Source organism: Peromyscus maniculatus, chromosome 16, assembly GCF_049852395.1.
Source record: "Peromyscus maniculatus bairdii isolate BWxNUB_F1_BW_parent chromosome 16, HU_Pman_BW_mat_3.1, whole genome shotgun sequence".
NCBI lineage: Eukaryota > Metazoa > Chordata > Mammalia > Rodentia > Cricetidae > Peromyscus > Peromyscus maniculatus.
Genome location: NC_134867.1, coordinates 9,172,878 through 9,195,672, shown reverse-complemented (window position 1 = coordinate 9,195,672; position 22,795 = coordinate 9,172,878). Strand labels below are relative to the sequence as shown.

Sequence of the window (22,795 nt, the reverse complement as noted above, 5' to 3'; positions counted from 1 at the left end):
TTGATAAAGCATGAACATTTATATTTAATTTACATTTTAACAATTTGCACATAAATAACAATGTAAACCAGTACGTAAACATAAGATAGTTTGTTGTTCTAGCAAAGTAAAAAGCCAATAACTTTGGTCAGTTTTAACTCTGAGGGGGAAAAAAAAATAAAACCACTGTTCATTGTGGGCTCAACACTCACATGTAAGAGGCCTAGGAGGAAGACAGATGGCAAGAAAAGCAATTAGCACTGGTAAAACTCCTCCCAAGACAGAAAAACGCAGGAGGAAACCAATGGGAGTTCACTAGAAAGAAATCGGATTTGGTGTCAATGTCACGTCATGCTTTGGTTTACCTACACCTAAGGACCATTTTCCTCAAACACAGATGCATCCAGAAATGTCAGTCTCGAGTCGGGCTGCAGCTCAGTGATAGCTTGCTTCTCTAGCATGTGTGGAATCTCTGGTGCTGATCCTTGTAGGTGAAGAGAAGCCCATCTTGCTGTTCACAGCAGCAGATAAGTAAGGCTCTGGGGCTTCCCTGGATGAGCTGAAGTTTTTCTCTTTGTAAGTTGATAGATATATACAAAACGCTAAACTTAGTATCACACTGAAGAGTGAGGAGGTGTCAGGGTTCCAAAGGAGGGGGATGAAGAAGAGTATAGTGGAGATGAAATGACTTTTATTTCTGTGACCCAACTGACACAAATGGAGCAGAACAATCTAATAGAACAGATGATGTTAGAAAGCAAAATGACATTTCTATTCCTCCCTAGTTGCTACATGGCAACTACCTTACCTCAGCACCGAGGTGCTATGGTCTCTGGTCATAGGCAAAGTGGTGCACAAACACCAGTGTGATCGTGAGGTCATGGAGTTTCAAGCAAAACTTCAGAAAAAGGTTCTTTTTGCTCCTTAGGAAAAGTAGGTTCTTTTACATGGCTTGGCTCACAATTTAAGTGGTTATAAATATATTATATATACACATGGTATAGTGGTATAAATAGACTCATAAATATACATCATTCTTTGCTACACCTTGAACACCAACAGGTAACCTTTGGGCTTAGACGAATACAAGACAGAGCCACCCAGCCTACCATTCTGGAGCGCACGTGCTCAGCTGAGCAGCAAGTCATGAGATAAGACATCACTTCCTGTGCTCCTACTGGATACACTCAATGAGGTAATTGTTGTTGAACAACTTTGCAATGCCCTTTCATCTTCAATTAAATTATAAAATGCAAAACAGAAACACTGAGAAAAGCTAGGTTTTACAGAAATTACAATTGATGTGTTGGGGATAGGAATGTTCATCACCCGCTTAACCTAAGATGACAGGCATACCCGTTTCTTTGATTTGTTTTGTTTAGTTTTCTGTTAGTTTTTTGTTTGTATTTTAAATGTGGCCCAAGCCTATCTACATCAAATCCTTCTTGGTAGGGCACCACCTTTGTGCAAATTTGACACTAAAAAACAAAAACACGTCAACAACAAAATGACACCCAGACTCAAGCCCCTAACCCTCACACACACACACAATCATCTGTGCTAAAAGACAGATTCTCGGTGGTTTGAATATGGCATTTTATCTTCTTCACATTTTCAGATAACACACTAGGATGCCAAAGTCATATGGCCACTCAGAATGGTCCTATGACATTGGAGATGTCCCTATGTTTTTGGAGGGACAGACTGGCAAAGCCTGTCACCATTTTGGTAAAATTGTGGCTAGGAGGGGAAAAATAAACTATCATTAGAAACATAAAATATTCCTTTTCTGATTCCTTCCCCTCAAATTATTGCTAAGTAATTCTGCACACATACCCCCAACTTATACAATGTTGTTCAAATGATACTATCCTCTGAGTTAATACGCCAACCATATGACTTTGGCAACATCAAAACCTCATTTTAAAGCATTATTATAGAGAAAGGTTGACTGAAATCACACAGCTGTTTACTAAGTCTCAGGGATCTCAACAGATGTGCAGAAATTATCTACAAAGAGTGGCCACAAAGACAATAACACATTTATATTTAAATTACAAAGAATCTTTCCAGTCATTGTAAACTTTTTAATTATTGCTTTTTGAAAGATAAACTGTATAATAAATTATGAACTATTATCATTGAAAAAATAATTATGGCTAGGTAATAGTTTTAGTAATAGGAAGGCTATGCAAACATATCCACACAAATATTCAAAATACACAGGTTCAAATATATAGACATGGCTGTAAATAAGTGTATATATATATATATATAATATGTATATATGTATATAGAGTGAGTCTTTGCCTCATTTATGCCCTGAGATTTTGGTTACTTTGGAGTCCTTCTTTAATTCCAGAGAGGTTTGGGGAACCACTTGCTGCCAGGAGTTTTGCAGATCTGGAATTGTTTATAAGCAATTCGATACAGGCACCCTGACTCACCAAGTCATAACCTAAGAAGCAAAGCAAAACAAAACACTTGTTTTCTGAAAATCTTAAGGATCCATTGGTTCAACTGTTTCTTGTTTGACCTTTACAGGTACCAGAGGTAGTGGGTTGCTGTGAGGCAACTTCATGAGAGACAGGTCTGATGACTCATAGAGGCTGCATCCTGAGGAGAGAAGTCCGTTCCCCATGTTTCTTTGCAAAGACACTTTCAGGCCAGTTTCTTCTTTCTCTTTTCTGACCACAGAGAGAATCTCCTTCTCCACCATAGAGGTAACATCAATGTTTTCCTCCATGTCCTCAAGACGGTCAGCGTTGTCGCTAATGTCAAACTTTTCGATTTCTTCATTGATTCGGGTCAGATCCTCCAGAGGCAGCCCGGCAGCTGGGGCCACAGGACAGTTGCCCTTCAGGTGGACCTTGAGGCTGCAGAGATGGATGTAGCTCTTGTGGCACTGGGCACACTTGTGGGGCCGCTCCCGGGTATGTAGTCGCTTGTGCAGCTTCAGGTGCACGAACTGAGTAAACTTGGCGGGGCACACCTTACACTGGTAAGGTTTTTCTCCAGAGTGCAGTCGAAGGTGGGTCTTGAGATTGCTTGTGCTGCTGAATCGCTTGTGGCAGACCTAAAGCCCGGAGATGAAAGAATACAGAGAAAGGATAGAGGGAAAAATCGTAAGATTAAATAAACATTGCCAATGGGAGGGGCAAGACAACAGGTCAATACCCAGCTACCTTGGGAGACCAGAAGCCTCTTAAGGGCACTCGAAGTGTGGCAAGCAATAAGGGGAAGGCACTGTTTATCTGTGGCCATTTCTCCACCCACTGCTTGCTAGCTGCGTTATCCGCCCATCACTGGAGCCTGCGAGTAGCCAGAGCCTCCAGGAGCATCACAGCGTCAACAGCTTGTGGCAAGGCAGGCATCTGGTGTTGGCTAAACAACACCGGAAGGCAACGCTACCGATATTTTTCACAGAAGTTCTACCCAGAAAACACTGCCCACCTGGCATTCATGTGGCTTTTCTCCTGTGTGTACCAGGTAGTGTTTCTGCAGGTGGGCGAGCTGAGTAAAACCCTTGTTGCAGGTCTGGCATTTGAAAGGCCGTTCTCCACTGTGCACTCTCAAGTGGACCTGGGAAGAAGCCACAGGGGTTAGCTCTAGAGTTGAGATGAGGCCTACCACTTAAGCTTCTGCTCAAAGAGCCAAGTGTGTGCCATGCAAGGAGCTTAAGAAAGGCATCAAGATAAACCCCACATTTTCATTATTCAGCAGGCAGCACCCACAGAGCCCAGGCCCAAGCTGGGTCTCCTATGGCTCAAGTGCAATTAGCAGCCCTCACTCAGCCTGGCAGATGTCTGGAGGCCTACCTTCAAGTTGGAGAGCTGACCAAATGTCTTGGCACAGACATTACACTCATACTTGATCTTGCCGTTCTGTTTCTTCAGCGGGTAGGGAAGAGTCTTGTAACCAGTCATGTTTCTTTTGTTTTTTATGAGATTCATGGCTCCGTCAGTGCTGGGGGCTGCCATCACTGCTGAGGTAGCTTTGGGTTGTACCACGTGTTCCGATGTGGCTGCGGTTCCCGCCGTTGGAGACCCGCTGGGGGGGCTACTCTCGTCCTTCATGCTGGCGGCAGCCCCGGTAAGGGAAAAGGCACTGTGGGGCGCTGGGATGGGGTGCTCCGGTGGAAGCAACCTCCGGGCTCCATCTGAGGGCAGGGAACTCGGTAGAGAAGCTGGATTGAGCATGGGGTGAGGCAGGTTGCCCCCACCAAGGAGGTTACTGTAGACAGGATACAACCTGGGGAAGAGGCTGAAGTTGTTGATGCCATTGATGTTGCTCATGGTGCTCAAGCCGTTGGAACTTAGACCATAGGGTGGCAATAGGAACTTGGGGTAGTGAGCGTTGTAAGAGGGAATGAAAGCCGGTGGGAGGTGGGGGGCAGGTGCGTAGCCAGGGTAGGAGCCCAGGCCCTCGGAGCCATAGGAGACATTCAAGTAGGGGTAGGAGTCCCGGGGTTCTGGGGGGCCTGGCGCCAGGGGTGACACGGTGTTCCCCGGGCTGCTGTGGGGGCTGGAGCTCTTGAGGCTCTGCTCAGGGCTACTGCTTGCCGGGGGGCTTGGAGTTGTGGAAGACGGAAGGGGGCTGTGAGTAATGTAAGTGGGTCTCTCTATCCCATAGGCCAGGGACGCTTTCAAATAGTCTTCTGGCAGAGGTGCCCGGATGGGGTAAACAACCCGGGGGTAGAAGGGCATGTCTGGGCTCCCATTTTTCCTAAAGCCGTCCATGTCCTTTTCTGAAGTGAGGGGTGAAATGTCGGAACGGTAGAAGTCCTTCCTTTTGGAGGGATTGGAGTCCAGTTTTAGGATTTCTTTCACGCTGTACTCTCTCTTGGGAACATTCTTTGGGTACAGTTCATTTTTCCCACTACTGTATTGCTTTGGGTTGCTTTCCGTTTGCGCTAAAATGAAGAAGAAAGGGCAGTTACTCAGACTGTGGAGAGCCGAAGTGAAATCAGAAAGCATCCTCTCTTCTTGAGAAACCCTGAGCAGCAGCTGGCAGTACAGAGGCTAGACACCTGGCCCCTACCGCCTCTCACTCCAGAGGGCTCTGGGCCACCCACACAGAAGCACTGCCCCACTTCCTCCGAGGGGGAAAAAGTGGGAACAACATCAACAACGAAAACGGGACCACTGGCAGCCTCCACACGGGCCCAGCACCATTCGGATGAGCTCGTTTCCATTAGTGCAAACTAGGACCGAAAAGTGCTGTTCAAACCGGAACGGTAGAGCGCTCACTAAGACGGGGTGGAAAAATACAGGGGTGGGGGGGTTGTCACGGGTTAATAAGTCATTCTGATGTTTGCAGTTTACCTAAAGGAAATCGGCACACTCTGCAAACTTAGATGGAAGATTAAAACTAGTTTTAAGTAATGAACAGTCATCAATTTTCAGCTTGATTATTTAAATAGGAATCCCATAAGGCCCTGTTCAAACTGCCTGTGCCAAATAGATTAAGGACACGGATGCTACCCTGTATGGCCGTTGTTGGACAGTACAGAATTTCACCGTGGTTCTAGTCTAACTAAGCTACCATCTGGGATGTGTCCTGGAATTGCGAGGTGTGACAGCCCACCTCTGCCAAACCACAACAGGTACTTCCCAAGCCAGTTCAATTACTTACAGCACCAAAGAAAACAGAGGCAGCCAAGAGGAAAACATTTACTCCTAGAGACAGCATATATTCCCTGGTAACAATGAGGACCTTCCTAGACTACGGCCCTCTGGCCCTATTACCCAGGGAAGATGAAACCTGCAGGAAGAGCCTCAGCTCAACTTCCCTGGCCAAAGACAACACATAGGATGCTCAGGTTGAGCTCTGGCTCCTACCCAGGAGTAAGCCGAGAGCAATGAGGAGGGGGCACATGGGTGCAGAGCAACATTCTTGTAATTCTCTGCTATTGAAGATGTAGCAGGTTCTGGATGATGTTTAAGACACTGTAAAAAAAAGTATCCTTTGTACTCATATAAAACAGCCCTGTTGGGCTTAACTGAGAAGGAACTCCAAGCTTGCTACCTGATAGGTCTGAAGATGAACACTTTGGAAGCCCAGAACTAAACCTTTCAAATCCATTCTCCAGGCTGACAGGCTGGAGGGATTCAATTCCAGTTGGAAAGCCCTTTAGAGGCTGTTATCTCCTGCGGGCTGTTATCAGTTACCCCTGGGCAGCCAGAGCCCCAGAATAAACACAGTGGACACCACTATCAGGGAAGACACTCGGGGGCGGGGGGGGGGGGGGGGGGGGGGGTCAGTGACAGAAAGCTTTCTGAGGGAGAGCAATTTCTCAAGCCTCTAAACCAAAATAAATATCCCCTTATCAGGCCAATATCAGTCTTTCGCTGAGGCCCAGCAGGCAGGAAGTTCAAATTGTCACTTTTGTTTTTTAAAGCTAAACTGGTAAAGGAAGAGAGACAAGGAAGCTGGAAAGCTGATAGGCAAGGCATCCCACAGTCACAGGAAGGGATTTACTGGAGGTTAAAAAAAAAAAAGGTAATGATTTGGAAGCATCCTCAGGTCAAAAGAAAAGAAAAGAAAAGAAATAAGAAAAGAAAAGAAAACAAAAGAAAAGAAAAGGAGGCTCTGTGTACATAACCCTCCTAACTCTGCCCTTTTTGGGGGAATGGGTCTTACTATACAGCCTTAGTTGGTCTGGAACTTGCTCTGTAGACCAGATTGGCCAAGAACTCAAGAGATCCACCTGCTTCTGCCTCTCAACTGCTGGGATTAAAGGTGTGGGCCACCACACCCAACTCTGTGCCATTTTTATGTGGCAAATCACTCACATCAAAGCCTCATAATGTTTTTGTAGTAGCTCCACAAGTGGAAATGTAACAAATGAAAGCTCAAAGTATAAGGAATTAGCCTCTCTCCCAGTGCCTGTGTTTAATCATGTGTTCTTGCTAAGCACTTCAGTTACTGAACTGATCTGAAGCGAATGGTTCAGCCAACAAAGAAGTCAAAACTTCATTTTCTCTGCAACACACATAGCATCGTGTTTGGTGTCTCTGTCTTCAGAAAAACAGGCCGACAGCTTACTCGGAAGGAATATCTGCAGCAAAATGTCAGTGTTTCTAAAATACTTTACAGCTGGAAATTATAGACTGTGTATGAAGGTACATTTTTAAAAACTCATCCTTCAGCAGCTGAGTAATCAGAGGAGCTGGTATCATTTCTAACTCTCCCACTTAGCAGCTTGAGTTAACATGAAAAAGAAAATCAAGATCTGTTTTTGTTCTTAAATCTCAAATGGCTGTAGGCGGACAGAGTCATTTCAAGAGTGAGCTGCCTCTGAGGTTCTGAATGGCTTAATTATGCCGACTCACATTTTCGATCTATAATAAGCACCCCCAAGACGCCAAGAAAGAACCTAGAAGTTCTGCAGTAGGCAAAACAAAGTCTGTTTTCAACTGAAACCGAGAAAGCAGGTTAACATTCAGAAGTCTATAATTTGGTCAACTGATTTCTAGATGGGTTAGTTAGATAGATAGAAAAAAGTTACCAAAAAGATTGGGAGGGTTAGGAGCTAAATTGAATAGTCCTCTTTACCTCTTCCCTCCCTTTCCTTTCTTACCAGTTTATGATTTCTGGCCGCCTAGCCTCCTTCATCCCATCCCTAGTCTTTCTCCGCATGTCAGTCCCTAGGGACGTTCTGGACAGACCTCCATTACGCTTTAAGCATGGAAATCCAGAACAACTCATCGTGGACACACACTCTACCTATTAGGCCTGCCTGATGAAATGGTGGAAATTTTCCTGATCACTGTCTCAATCATCAGTTGCCACACCTGAGCCAACAGGTTTCACAATCAGTGGCAGGAGCCTTGTAGTGCGACTGCATTGTTAACTCTTCCTTTAGCAGGAATATCAGACAAAGGGTGTGTCATTTCACAGTATACATCACAATTACCTCTGAACACACACACACACACACACACACACACACACACACACACACACACACACACACACAAAATCAATGCTTGAGCCAGCCATGGTGGGCACATGCTTGTAACCCTTGTGTTTCAGGTATGTGGGTGAGGTCAGAAGTTGAAGGGCATCCTTGGCTGCCTATCAAGTTTAAGTGAGCCTAAGCTGAATGAGGCCCTGTCAAAACAAAAACAAAACAACAGTAATAAAAAACAAAATTCAAACATAGGAGGAGAGGGACCACTCCCTTTGGCTAGAATGGATGGTACCTACCATGTTCAGCTCAAGGGCACACTATGCTGTGTTAACGGCCCTGGGCACAGAACCTATAATGTGATCCTACAGGAAAGCTGCTGAAGCTGTGATTTTTCAGAAAACTGAAAATTCCTGACAGCCTGAACATTGTAGAACAAACATGGACAGCTAGACGGAGTATGCTAGCATTAAGTCATTGGTCTTAAAGTTAAACTACTAAAATTAATATTTATTCCCAATGTCTCAATGGTAAAATGTGGACTATATTTAGTCTCCAGGGAAAGCAAAGGAGACAGCATAGTAAAAACTTGGTAAACAACACATTGGAATTCTCTGTAGTTTTCTGGAAACGTTTCCTCAAGGTTGAGATAGTATCAAAATGAAAACTTTTGCTGGGAGGTGGTGGTGCCTGCCTTTAATCTCAGCACTTGGGAGGCAGAGGCAGGCAGATCTCTGAGTTTGAAGCCAGCCTGGTCTACACAGTTAGTTCTAGAACAGCCAGAGTTACACAAAGAAATTCTGTCTCAGAAAACCAAAAATTAAATCCAAAACAAAACCCCCCAAACAAACAAAACCAAAACTTTTAAACCTTCAACATTTCATTTTAATCAAAAGGTGGTCATTTAAAAAGTGCTATAACCCAGAACATATAACCAGAGTTATAATAGAAGTTAGAATTTTTTATTCTTAAATTCTTCTTAAAGCTACTTGAGAATGACTGAACTAGAGGAATGCTTTGTAGAGGTCATGACAGCAATTTTAGCCAAACTTAAAAAAAAAAAAAAAGTAAAAGCTTGTAAACCTAAGGAACCAAGAATTTGTCAAGATAAAGCGATAGGTGGTTACCGTAAGACTGATTAAAAGATGAGATTAATTCACTTTACCATAAGGAAGGAAGCTAAGATATGAAATCTTTTAGGGTTATTCACTTAGACTACTTGAACAATTATGACAGGTTTTCTAGAAACAGCCTTCCACATTAGCTCATGGCTTTATCCACAGGTGTCTTTCCAAGATTTCAATGAACACACTAAGCCCTGACACATTACGGCAATAAGGGACTGCAGCCGGCATGCTCAACATGTCCATACCAGTCTGCATTATGCCTCCAATCGCCCCCTTTGCATCAATTAGAATTGGAAATGTATTTCTTCCTGTAACTTACTGAAATCAACATTCAGAGTAGATCATTATATATATATATATATATATATATATATATATATATATATATATATATATATCACATATAATAATTATTTGATGAATAAGTTTCATAATAAGGAATAGGGATATTAAAAATGTTTTCCTCTTCCTAGTCTTAGCTAAAGCCACCTACTTAGTCCAACAGGTGATGAAGCCCTATAATTAAACAACATGTTATTAGCTCATAGGGGCAGAACTGACATGACTGGCATTTTTTATTTATTTTTTGTTCTGTAATCCACTTACTGAGATTCATCACTGTGAGCTCTCCAGGATAAGGATAGTGAAGGCGCTCTGCAAAGTCCCGACAATACCACACAAGAAGTTCCTGGTTGGCAGGGATGGGTTTAATGGTGTAGAAGTAGATGTTCATCCCGTTCTGACAGGCAGCCAGGTTTTGCTCCCGGGCAGAGTGAGCTGGATTCACGTAGCGCATCCAGTTACTTTTCTCCTCATTAAAGCCATCGATGAAGTGGTGGAATTCCTCTCTGGAATAGATCTGTCCAAAAGAGAGGAAAGATGCAGTGTTGAAAAGCAGCTAGCCCAAAGCCAGGGAAAGCTTCCCCAAATCTCTCAGAATAAACACAGGCAAGCAAGGCAGCAGGTGGGATTCCAGCCCTCACTGCCTAGTTAGAGAAAGAGTCGGATCTCTGGTCGGGTGGGAATCATCTTGAATCACCAGAAATGAGGTAAGGTACATTTTCTCAGTTACCTTTTCCATTTCAATTGTATGGTCTTTTCATGTGTGTGGTGGTGGGGCGGATAGGAAAGGAATAAAACACAAAACCTCATCTAAAGAGCAGCCTGGAGCGGATGAAACTGCCCCCGGGAACTCTGGCTACAGTAGCGAACAGCGAGCAGCGACTGCTCAGCACACTTCCAACTATGCTGACTTTTAGTGCTTTGAGTCACTGGGCAGAGCAGCAAGCTGAGGACTGCGTCAAACTGAGTCTCAGCTTTTTTCTATGGCCTCTGTACGTGTGTTTCCTACACCTCCGCCCGGGGCTCAGACTCTGCAAACATCCTCCACCCCCAACCCTGAGTCCCACAGTAACACTTGTTCAGATGAATACTTGGAACCCTGCCTTTTTGTGGAAACACTGGGTGGGGCAAAGGTGAACTTCACCTGCCATAACAAAGCGAGCCACTGGCACAGAGGCCAGTTTGGCAGTCTACCGAGAAGTCACTTTTCCTCTTGGTAAAACGTGTGCAGCCTTGTGCCTCTCTCTCATGCCAAAGGAGTAGACATTCCCCGGTGTCTGTGAGGATGGCTGCAACAGCACACACAGAATCACGCTTTGGGGATTTTTGAAAAAGAAGAGGAAGAAAAATATATGGTTCCTGTAATGAACAGAGTTTGTCCTCTAGCAACGCTACCTCTGGCTAAGTAAAAAGGCATAGTTAAGAACAGGGAGAGAAAAAAAAAAAAACACTCTTACTGAAACCAAGGGGTAATAAACTCACTCCTTATCTTGAAGAGGCACCACCTTCCTTCAGACCCCAGAGCTTTCTTTACACAAAGGACAGTCAATACCTGGTCATCTGCAAATCGAGTCTCCAAGAGGTGCTGTGCTTGCTCACCCCAGAGAGCTCTATCGGGCAGAAGGCTATTGCTTTATTCTTAGTCACACACTGGCTGTGTGAGCGTTTCTGTATTTCTCTCCAGCGTTATCAGAAATAAAAAGGAACTCTGTCCCTTTAATACAGGCAGCAAAGAGCAGAATCAGTTTCTTTTAAGAGTGACTTCCTGTGAATTGTGAGGGGGATGTATGTGGCTTCATCAAAGCAGCCTGTGAGAGCTTCCGCGGTGTGTCTTGTTAAGAGAAAATGTAACAAGACTGGGTGAATTCAGCTATCAAGAGGGGTTTTCAAGTTTGTTTACTCTGACGCGCAAACTTCCAGGAACATGGGGTTCCAGCGCTCTTGCACTGGGGCGGAAACTGTTGCAGATGTGTTGATCCCAGCCGGCTTTCCACGACTACAACTTACTGTATCCTCATTTAAAAACAGACCCGTGGATGCCATGAAGTCACACACACACCCCAAGAAAATAAAACCATGCATTTGTAAAACGCACACGGATGCCTGCCTTTCCATCTATTATCAAGAAGATTAAACACGTGCTGACTCATAGTACAGTTACAAGAAATGTCACTGGTTTCTCAACTTGAGCATCTCTTTGACTGTAATTTGCATGAAACCCTTTCATTCCTCACAACAGATGTTCATATTCCTGCCTTACAAATCAGGCTTTTCCAACATGGGAGAAGTTTTCTTCCCTACAGTCTTTGTTGCATGTGAAAGGAAAGCCTTTCTGTTCATTATTATTAATTATTATTATTATTTTGTAAATCTTTTAATGAAACAGGACTGGGATAGGAATGGGAGATTCTTAGGTGTTTCTTGACTATTTTCAAAATGACAATGTATTAATGAACATGTCAGATTGTCTTAGTTCAGACCATTTGAGGCCAAGATTAATCTATGGCTCCCATCTGAGAATGGCAATAAAGGTAAAAATGCACTCTTATTTTCACATTGTCAGTCATATAGTAATATATTTTAACAGTAAATAATTATTAAATAAGCAAAAAATTGAGAACAAATGATTCTTAACAAATCCACAACTACAGTTGTCGAAGTTAGCAAGTAAGTGTCTGGAAATAAAATGTCCTAGATGTAGAGGAATCTCTCAGGAATAACTTCACAAGTAATTTCCTAACCAAAGTCTTGATAAATTACTTATGCAAAAATATCAGCCAGGTTACACATGATCCAGTCTTGGTTATTACCATATCTTCAGGTGATGTGTACTTAATGTCTGTATGAGGAAAAGTGCCCACTAAATTTATATAAATAGTTCTTCATTTGTAACCTGAGCACGCTGGAGACATCTTGGGGAAAGGGAGGCTGACTTTTCCTTTATCCACTCCCAATTTAGATTTTACCCATGAATCCCTTCTCTTAGGTCACCCCAGAGTCCTTGCAAACCCTGACATCCCAAGAGACTGCATCAGTCAGACCTTTGAAATAGCTGTACTTGCCAAGTCTCTCATGTCACATGCATGTCCGGATTTTCCTTATGCTTAGCAACTTAGGGTGCTGTCAAGTGTTTTACAGTGCTGAGAGATTTAAATAAAATGACTTCTGTGGTCATCCTCTGCCCCACTAACCCACCTTTTACCTATCCTTTTTTAGTGACATTTCTCTTCAAGATAATTCATTTATGATAACTCTTCCATTCAACTGAAGTGAACTCAGCAAGAAATCAAGAGAGGGTGAAATCGAAGGCTTGGTGACTCATTACTACTTCCTCGAAGGGAATGCAAATGAACCTGCCCTTGAAGCAAGCAGCAAACTGTTTCCTTTCATCACAAAGCTGGATGCAGTGAGTTGCAGAAATCAAGATTCACATGGAGTCCCTATCTCACCACCTACAGCAGTGTTTCCAGAACGTTTAACCAGTTTTATCGAACTTACTTGGAATTCCAATGCTTCCTTGGCATTGTTTCCCATCACAGGCTGAAAAGGAAGTGGCCCTGTTCCTTAAGCTCCCTCTACCCCAAATATTGAAAAGTCTTAAAAATGTTACTTACCCGCCAAAAATATTTCCTGTTGGCGTTCTTGGGAACCGTGTCATTGGTATAGATTTCACCTATCAGGGGTCCAAACCTCGTTCCCTGTGGTATGTACTCCTTACTCACCACGCCAATGACCTACAGAGTAAAACATGAACTCATTACACAGACTTCAAGATGTCAATCTTGTTACTTTAGTGAATCGAATTGTCCATTAATAACCTATCAAGACATCAATGATGATGGTAACAGTAAGCTTCATTACGGAGGCCGCCTGGCACTGAGATAGTTCAGGGGACCGTTTTCTGGTCTTGACTTTATTGTTTTTCATGCTAGAACACCAGGAGATCAGCATTCTGTTCTAAGAGAATGAGCGGCGTAGGGAGACGTCCAGATTCGACCCTTCATTTCCTAGCTCCCTCCTTCTCCCTCAAACCATAAACATAGTGTGCTTGAGGGGAATAAAAGAGTTTTAACCTCAGAAACCAAAATAATGCTCTTTAGTTGTTCCACAGAGGCCGAAGGAACCAGAAACCAAACACATTAAGTTTTTTTTTTTTTTCATTCCAGATGAGGTTTTTCCTCCCCCCTCGTCTTTCCCTCATAGCTTGTAAGGGTTCTTTACTAGAAGAAAGATCTTTCAAGTAACTTTGTTCTTCTCTAACATCTACTCAATGGTGGTCAGAAGTCCCTCTTTGAAATGGAATGTGTAATGAGGAGACTGTGGGTTCTAAAAGATGTGGCTTCTAAGATCTGAGGAAATGACCTTTTCAGACTGAAGCCCTGGTGCATCACGACTTTGTGGGGTTTACTAAAGAGACATGGTAACTATGGCGGTTCTTCCTTGATCATAACTTTCTTTTTAGGGTACTAAAAAAATCAGACACAAACCAGGAAGCAATTCAAACGAACTCTGAGAACTACTCAGAGTTCACCTTTCACAGTAGAGATTTGCTTTCTCATTTTAATATTTGTTCTGGTTCAAAACAGTAAGGAATGTCTTCCTGAAGTGACCAAGGGCAGTGTAAAACATAATATTAATTTCTACTTTTATTTTTCTTGGTGGCTCTTGTATAATTATATACCTAAAATGGCAGGTGCAGGTAAGTGAATTAATGACTGTTCAGACTGCTTGCAGTGGAATCCAGGACTTTGGTTATAATACACATTGGTAACCTCATTCAATCCATCAAAACTGTAACCTCTGTCTAATATGAAATAAGCAAACTTGCATAGCTTGCACAGGCCACTCTTTCTCGTGTTAGTTTTTTTTTAAATCATCAAATGCCCTTTATTCTTAAACAATTTAATATTCAATATATAGTTAACGGTGTATTCTTAAGACAGGAAAGGGGTGGAGGAGGAGAAAATTTGCTCTACTCAATGCAACTCGAAACAAAGTCAGTGAGTTAAAGGTGTTATTTTTGGTCCTATATGAATTTGTGGCAAAGGTCTGAAAAAGGCAGATGTTCATGCTCTCTGCCCTCATTACATCTGTCTATGCTTCCAAGAAAGCTTCATCACTGCTTCTGTCGGTTACAGCCCAGCTTTGGGGAGACAGGAGCATCTCAGAGCAGAGGCTCTGGAGATAAAAATATACCCAGAAAGCCTGGCTAGCCTTCCCTGGTCACGGGCTCGTTTAGGACAAATTATTGAACCTACTTTGTAAAACTCATGGAATTGTCTTCTATAATACACACGTTATTAGGCATTTACATTTGAATGCTTATTCCATAATATTAAAATGCCAAACAGGAAAAACAAATAATGCCATTTGTCAGTGAGCCAATAATTAGCAGCTGATAATTTCAACATATCCACTTTAAAGCAGTAATTTTAAGAAAGGCACTAGACTGGTTCATCAACTTTGCTTTAAATTATAGCCTCCTGCAGACAGTGTCTTCAGAGTCAGAGCTTGCTTACCAACAAGGAGCATTACATTGAGGTCACAGTTTCCCTTCCAAATTGCTACTCTTCTTTCTACAGAATGGCCTCTTGGTTTTCACCTATCAATCTTACCCTAAGAAAATACATTTTCCTGTGGCCAAAAGGAAGTTAATTAGAATCTTGTTCCTACAACAAAAGAATGTGGGGAAGGCATAACCTGTCTAGTATCTTTCAAGCACAGGTATGGACTCAGCACTGTAGAAGTTTAAATCAGTATTGGAAGCACCTAACATCTGTAACCTCACACATGCAAATGGACAGACAAGACACAAGAACAAGGAAAAACCAAGCAGCCTTTAAAAAAAATAAAGTACCCATGTGGCTTCATATCCCAACTACTCTGGAGGCTGAGGTTCAAGGTCTGTCTGGGAAATACACCCAGACTGAACTTCAATATTAGATGATTTTTATGAATAAAATAGAACCTTAATAATCAGAATTCCTACTATACGCAGAGCTGAGGAATACAGATGAGCACTGACAGATGAAGAAACACAGTTCAGCATTCTGAGATTAGAGGAATCCTGTTGCTTCTAAGTCACCTATCTATCACTAGTGGGGGTGTATGCTTAATCATAGTACACAGGAGTCAGAAAGATCACCAGCTTGTGGCCTGCGTTCAGACTACAGACATCTCAAGATTCGATCTCAGAAAACAACATCAGCTAAACCATCTGCATCCACTCCAAGTTGAGCTTACTAATCATAATACACAATAAACACCTCTGTGTCAAATCCATGTCTGCTTTATTAGTCAAAGAAGACACAAAAACTGCAATTCTAACACGGGGATGGGAGCCAGAGTTGCTCTTAATGGAAAGTAGAAAACCAAGGTAGAGGTCTCTGGTCCCCAAAAACCCAGATGAGTATCATAGCCCAACCCCACCTCCCTAACCCATTGTTTACAGTGTTCTATCCTAGGAACAAGCAAATGGTACAGAGAAACCTGGCCTGTGCTTTGAGTTGCACGGTGCTAAAAACACTAATTAAGAATGTGCTCACCTAACTGAGGAAGGAAACGTCACTGGAACTGACCAGGGTCCTAAAGAATTACTGCTGGGGACTGGCAGCTTTGTACTTTCTATAAACCCATCAGTAAGAGAAAGAGGCTTCCAAAGGCTGCCCATGCTTCCTCTGCCCCACGGAAGCCCTTCCAGCTTGCTTCATGTGCTGAGCTGACCTCTCTGCCACCTGGGCACATCTGTCTCTGTCAGTGCTTTGGCTGCAGAGTGCAAACTGTCGAGCTTTAAGACAAAAGCCAGGCCTTCTTTTCAACTTTACAAAATAAAGATTATTTTAAAAACAGTTCAGGATGGAATGAATGAGAATATGGAATGAAAGTCTGATAATAAGGATAACGTAGGCCACCCTTTAGAGAGCGTGCAATATACACACACAAGAAAGCACAGGGATTTGAAAGAGACTCTTCAGTTCTGAATGTGGTCTGAGCTTCCACACTTCAAATTAAGAGTACTTTAATTACTTGTTATCTTTCTCCTCTCTGAACCTCATCAAATTAGAATTTTCCCCCTATATTTTTAACTGTAAGGGTGTAGACCAAGATGCCAGTCTGTATTTCACTCCATTGTTCAAAGGAATGAACAGGTGTTTTGAAAGGTTTCCAACTTCGTTATCTTTATATTAAAGGAAATATGGTAGTGCCTTGCCATACACTACAAAATAAAAGAGTTTGTCGGTGGAATTGCATGTTATGGTGAGATCCTTTACAGATGGCTCAACTTAATAATGTACTCAATTGGAATGGACACCAAGTCCCTACGCTCTGCCTGACGTTTGTCATCACTCAACTGCAGATCAGAGTCTCAGAGGAGCCAAGTGCCTCTTGAGGACAAAGCCACCTCAACTGACAGCAGAAATCTGTCCTGGACACTGCTTCTAAACCTTCAATGATTTTTCTGTAGTCAAATATTCACAGATTATCTCAGGAGGCCAAGGGGAAACTCCCCACAAAAGAATAACCCACCAGGTTAAACGTTCTAAAAGTTTTAAATAGCATGTCTGTATTTAGTTTTAGATCTGGAAATAGGAAGTAAGAACAGCCTCAATAAAAGTGCAGAATGATTCTGAGCCAGATCTAAAAATTAATGTTGAGACCAGAAATACAGTTTGTATGTTTTGTTTTTAAACCAAGGGAGTGGGGTGGGGGGTGAGAAGGTGCTGACACATAGCACAAATTCATAATGAAAAATGATCTTGTTAAAAAAAAATTCCCCAGGATGTCAGCACACAGTACATAAAGTAACAGCTTTTGCTATTTTAATGAAAACATTTAAAGATGAGTGAGATAAATCAGTCAGATAAAACCTACATGTAGAAAGGCCTTTTCCCTGTTTCCACGACTCATGGGACTCAGAGAACTAACTGAACAATGAAACAACGATAATGTATGTAAACATTTCAGCGATTCTAGACATTTCTGTCCTGGAACTGGTTTGCATCTATCACACTCTCAATGGCTCAATTCTGCCATTCTCTTTCACCACCCTTAAGGAGCTGTGCCAAAGTTCAAAATGGGGTGGGGAGAGACAGAGACAGAGACAGAGACAGAGACAGAGGGAGAGAGAGAGAGAAAGAGAGAGAGAGAGAGAGAGAGAGAGAGAGAGAGAGAGAGAGAGAGAGAGAGAGAGAGAGAAACAGGCATACATTTTGGTGTAAGCTTAGGACAGGATGATATTTAAGTTGTTTCCTGGCTGCTTTTGTGACTGAGGACTGAAGAGGTACTACCCCCTATTCAACTGTTTCATTTAAGTAAAATACCGGGAAGAAGGATAACAGAATCCCAACTTCCTACGTGCTATGAAGGACTCCCCTTCAGGAAACAAGTACTGTCTCTTTCTGGTTGCTTTACTTTGCAGAGAGAGGGAGGGATTCAGCAGAAAAAAAGGGAACAGGCTTAGTAAAAAGACGGCTCTGAACTAAGTCAAGATGATAAATAAAACCACAGTGACACCAAGAGGGACCAGGGTAGCATGGTCTAGAAACACCTGGAGCAATCAGAGAACTTTGCTCCCAGTCTGAGCCTGGCTGTCGTTACATAGCCTTTGGGGAAGTTGACTATCTCTCTCTGAACCTTGAACTAAATGATCTAATAGCATAACTCCACTCAGCCATGATTTCCAGTAGAATGACAAAAATTGAAAAACTTAAAAGAGCTGAACTGAGAAGGACATTGTAGGCTAACAAAAGCAGAGGACCCACAAAGTAGGGGTCTTCATTTCTATCCCAACAGGCTGCAGAGACAGCAGGACATGAATGACCCTTTTGAGGGGACAAATATTTAGTCAAATTTGATGTGGAAAAAAACACACTACACCTTTTAAAGCCTCAGCCAGGCCTCAAACAAATGCTACATTGACTCCAAGAGCTACAGCTCAGAGGCTTTCTACTGAGAACATCGCTTTCAGGAAGAGGTATAATTAAGGCTGACCTCTGGGGTTACACTTTTTTTTGTAATATTTATACACAAATTACAATTTAAATTTTGCTTTTAATAAAATCTAGCACTAGTCTCCCATCAGAAACAAAAGACAGGAGCGGGGCTTTAGTGAAACTCAAAGCAGAATTCCTCTCTTTAAGTTTGGATCTCTCTCTCCCCCTTCCTCCTTCCCAAAAACATTGAACTCAGACATACAAACAGGAAAGAGACAAAGTGTTTCCCGACTCCCGGATTCTTTCACATGCTGAAGGAGGAAAGTGACTTAACATGGCCATCATGAATACTTCCAGGAGCAAATCTGGGATTTTTACAACTCAGGATGATCTCCTTTTCACTGCTCCCCAAGACAGTAAGTACCAGAACCACAGCACTGTGGGTGAGGGCTGTGATGGTGGGAAGTCTGCTGGAGGCTGTCCTCGGCCACTTAGCCCATCAGAGGACAGCAACTGCAGTAGCTGACTCTCAGAACAAGAGGTGGCTCTCAAATCATTTCCAAGCCACACATCGTGCCGGCTTTAATTGTTATATAAACTGGTAAACACAACTCAGGTGCTCCTCAGTTGCCTGTCCCTTTGAAACAACAAAGAGCGTACCCACTTCAGAAGCCCTAAGGAGTGGGCCTGCCAGCCTGGCCAAGGTGAAGAAGCTGCCGCAGGTAAACAGTGGTTAGTGAAGTCATCCTGACAGAGGACACTTTTACGTGACCCTCGTCCTCCCGGTTAATGCCATCACTTCAGTTAATAAACATGTCAAGGTTTTGAGAATAATTTTAGAAACCCAGCTAATAAAGCTGGCTCGTTAAAAAGAATAAAGCCATCTCACGAGCAAAAGGAGACAAAAGAAAACATTTTTCCCCCCAGAAAACTCCTTCTTTAAAGCTTTGTACAACAGGGCCAGTGTGGAGAGCAGAGCTGCAGCTGCCTCAGAGTGCTGCCCACCCGAGCTGCAAGTCAGCTCTTCCAAGACATGTCAGTTTGCCAAAAGATTTAACTGTTTACTAATTAGTATAGAACAGCTGACGGTAGGAGGAAATGAATAGGAATTGGCTTGGAGAGAAAGCAATGAAAACCGTGACTAGAGTGATCAATTATTTGTCAATGCGTATAAATCCTCATGGTTCTCAGAGATAGTGGGAGAGCTGCCCAAGGGCCAGTCAGTCTTCACTGAGGCAGAGGCTTACCTCTTTGCTGTTGGTGGTGGCATACTTGAAAAGCAGGTTCCTTGGTAAGGATGCCTCTGCTTGAAGAGAAGTACCCCCGTCGGCGCCGGAATCCCAGGGGTGGTCGTTCACTATGTAGGTACACTTCTCTTCAAACTCAGCCTCTGTCCATAGAGTCATATCAGCGTCCTCCATGTCCATTTTCATGATCTCAGTCCTCTCTGCTAAACCTTGAAACTTCACGGAGCTGGAGCTACACTTAGGGGCAGCCTGGAAGAGAAGGGAAAGGCCTGTAATCCCCATTGTCCGACGTTCCTGTGGCTCCCTCTGAGAGGCTATGACTAACACAGTAGTCTGAAGACTTTAAGAGCTGATGGAGTACTTGTACAGTTGAGTAAGAGTCCAAAGCCGTATAAAGCAGACTGCCTTGAAGAAGCACGATTTTAAAATGCAACCCTTGGCTGAAAAACCAAAACAAAAAAAAAAAAATATATATATATATATATATATATATATATATATATATATATATATATATATATATATATGGCAATTTATCAGGAGAAAAAGAACAGCTACCTTTGAACAATTCTTGGCTTTACCTCTGAAGGCAGAAATAGGTTGTGGACGCTGCTGCGTCCTGTGTCCCGGGACGCCTGGGGTCATGGCCGCCGGACCCTCAGCGCTGTGGAAAAGCTGCCTCAGAGAAGTGTCACAAACAAGGAGAGGAAGAGGAAGGAGCGCTGTCTGCCTCTGAATGAAGCTAAAAATGGAAAGCGCGTGTGGTGCAGGAGCGGAACCTAGCCTGCCTTTTCCAAATGGGGAAGACTGAACTTTCCCACCAGCTCCCCATGCGGAACAACTTTCAAAACAACTGGGTTGTCACCCTCCCTCTGGCGCGCTCGCCTCTTTCATCCTCTAGCAGGGAAGCCCGAAAGTGCATCCTGCCAGCATCCCTGAGCACCAGCCTTCCCGAGCTCCCATGGACCACAGGAAAAGAGAAATGGGTGAAGGGGGAAACACCCTGCAGCCTTTTTGGATCGGAGGACATCTCGAGCCAGATAGGAAAAATAAAAAACAAAACATAAAAATATTCAATAGAATTCCCTGAAGAGAATTCCTTTAGGAGCTCTCAGCCACAAATAGCACTTTCCATTTAAATGTGAAAGTGCATGAATTCCCAGAAGTCACCGAAGTGGCACAGCTTTACTGTAACTAAGTTCTACAGAAGACTCCGGGATCCTCCTGGAATCGGCGCTCCCTCGGAAAAACTGCTTCCCAAAGAGGAAAAAAACAAAACAAAACAAAAGGATGAACAGCCCCTCCAACGCATTCCCACATAGATGCGACAGATTAAAATTAGGAGTAAGGATATCCATGTAAGAACATGCGCTAGGAAAATGTAAACACTGAGAGAGTCGCTCGAGGTGTTTTTCACGTTTCCCCACATCTTCCCTAAATATCATGCTCCTGGGATGGGGGTGAGAGGGTGATGTTTGGATGTCTTTGCCCCAGTTACAACTTAAACTCTTCATTTAGTTCCAACACGTAAGGTCATGTTGAACAAACCATGTTAAAGTTAATAAAATTGAAAACGTAAGCCAACCCGGGATAGTGGCTTTTGCTGGCAGCGGGTGGGGAAGCGGGGAAGCCGACTAGAACCACTACTGAAATTTCAGTGAATTGACAATTATATCTAGAACTGAAAGGGTTAATGATTCATACGGAAAAAGTATGTTTGACAGTGCTCCGCGGACTAAAGCAGAAGCGTTGGTTTCTACTGCAACTGCATTCTTTAAAAATAAATAAATAAATAAATAAAAATAAAAAAGAAAGAAAAAAAAGAGAGAGAGAAGAATAAAGTTTCCCGATCAGATTAAAAAGAGAATCTAGTTCCTTACCAAGGTCGTACCCACACGTTTTTCCAAGAGAAGATCCAACATCTGAGATAAGGCTCGCTCATGTCCACCCAGTCCACATCCTCCCGCGTCCCGGCCGGCCGGGCTGAGCAGCACTGACGCGCACCTCGGCGGTCCCTCCTTTTCTACGGCCGCGCGCCGGGCTAGCTCCGGGCGGACAGGTGCTGCGCGCTGCTCTTGCGTCTCGGCGACACTGGAGGGCCGAGTGTCACGGCAGCACTGTCTGTGCTCGCGAGCGACGGCTCTTCCCCCTCCCTGCCTGCCTGCCGCAGACTTCTCTACCCACTGACGGGTCTGATTCACTCCTACCAGCCGCCGGGATGGGGGCGTGGCCGCACCTGGACGGCCCAGCCGTGCGGCGCGGGGTTCAGGGCTCCCCTCCACCCCCCCACCCCCACCCCGACTGCGAGCCACGGCAGCTTCCTCTCTTTGCAAGTGAATTTCAACACGGACTGGGAATCTTCTTACTTCCCTTTGCGGGCGCTCGCCCTCCACGTTTACTCACGCCGCGATTGCGATTGTATTCTAAGTACTCCAGGACTGGGAATCTTCCTAATTCCCTGTGCTGGCGCTAGCCCTCCGCGCTTACTCACTCTGCGATTGTATTCTAAGGACTCCAGATCTCCTGCTTCCTGTCGCGGCAGAATGGGGCGGGCTGGGGGGGACTACTCCGGGGAAGAAAACCCAAGTCACCTAAACTTGGTGTCTCAGTTACAGGATCCGACTTACTCGGAAGGAGAAAAAGTATTTCGGCATCACACGCAACACGAGGACGCTGTGTAGCCCTGGAGTCACTGCCAGTGAAATAAGTATTCTGAGGCGTTTCTCCTCTACTATCTAAACACGCAGGATTTCATTTTTCCTGCTAACTGAATACATTCAGCTTGGGTAGACTTAACTTCCTTCTTTCAACCATTTGGAAATAGGGAAACAGGAAAAAGTTATGATCATATATACTAGTTTTGTTGTTCCCACCCCTCAGGCCCAAACCCGCAGCCAGGCTTCTGAGCACGTACAATGGAGAGTAAGAATGGCCTCAGTTAAAAAGGGGGTATTGAACTGATCACCGTGAGTGGAAAGCTGTTGGAGGCAGTAATTAGTGGGGCTTGCTCTGAGCCTGGGTGGCTTTTCCTTCAGCCCCAGCCAGTCCTCCAGAAGGAAGGACATCCTGCGATGATGGCATACAATGTCCTGTTTGTTTATTATTAAGAGCGTGGACCTTGCATTCCTGCTTCTCATTACAAAACAAACCAGATGCTTTACTTCCTTCAATGGTCTTGTGCCTTCAGCAAGGAATCCTCTAATTCAGAGAAACAATGATGCAAAGGCCCATTTATAGCCAGCGCCCCATCACCAT

At 43.7% G+C, this 22,795-nt stretch overlaps 1 protein-coding gene across 4 annotated transcripts; it reads right to left on the bottom strand.

The window, feature by feature from the left end:
• On the bottom strand, nt 1-21,778 carry Prdm1 (PR/SET domain 1). Of its 4 annotated transcripts, XM_006996700.4 has the most exons (8): nt 21,421-21,778; nt 19,902-19,980; nt 19,541-19,789; nt 12,975-13,094; nt 9,625-9,877; nt 3,798-4,891; nt 3,433-3,561; nt 1-3,055 (listed from the first exon to the last, which is right to left on the bottom strand). In XM_006996700.4, exons 1-8 carry the CDS (start codon nt 21,480-21,482, stop codon nt 2,480-2,482), a joined length of 2,562 nt encoding a protein of 853 aa, XP_006996762.2. In that variant the 5' UTR covers nt 21,483-21,778; the 3' UTR covers nt 1-2,479. The 4 variants fall into 4 exon arrangements, with proteins under 4 accessions (XP_006996762.2, XP_006996763.2, XP_076408472.1 ...); XM_006996701.4 differs by lacking the exon at nt 19,902-19,980 and having other exon boundaries at nt 21,421-21,776; XM_076552357.1 differs by lacking the exons at nt 19,902-19,980; nt 21,421-21,778 and adding an exon at nt 20,099-21,240.
• Between the last annotated feature and the right edge of the window lie 1,017 nt (nt 21,779-22,795).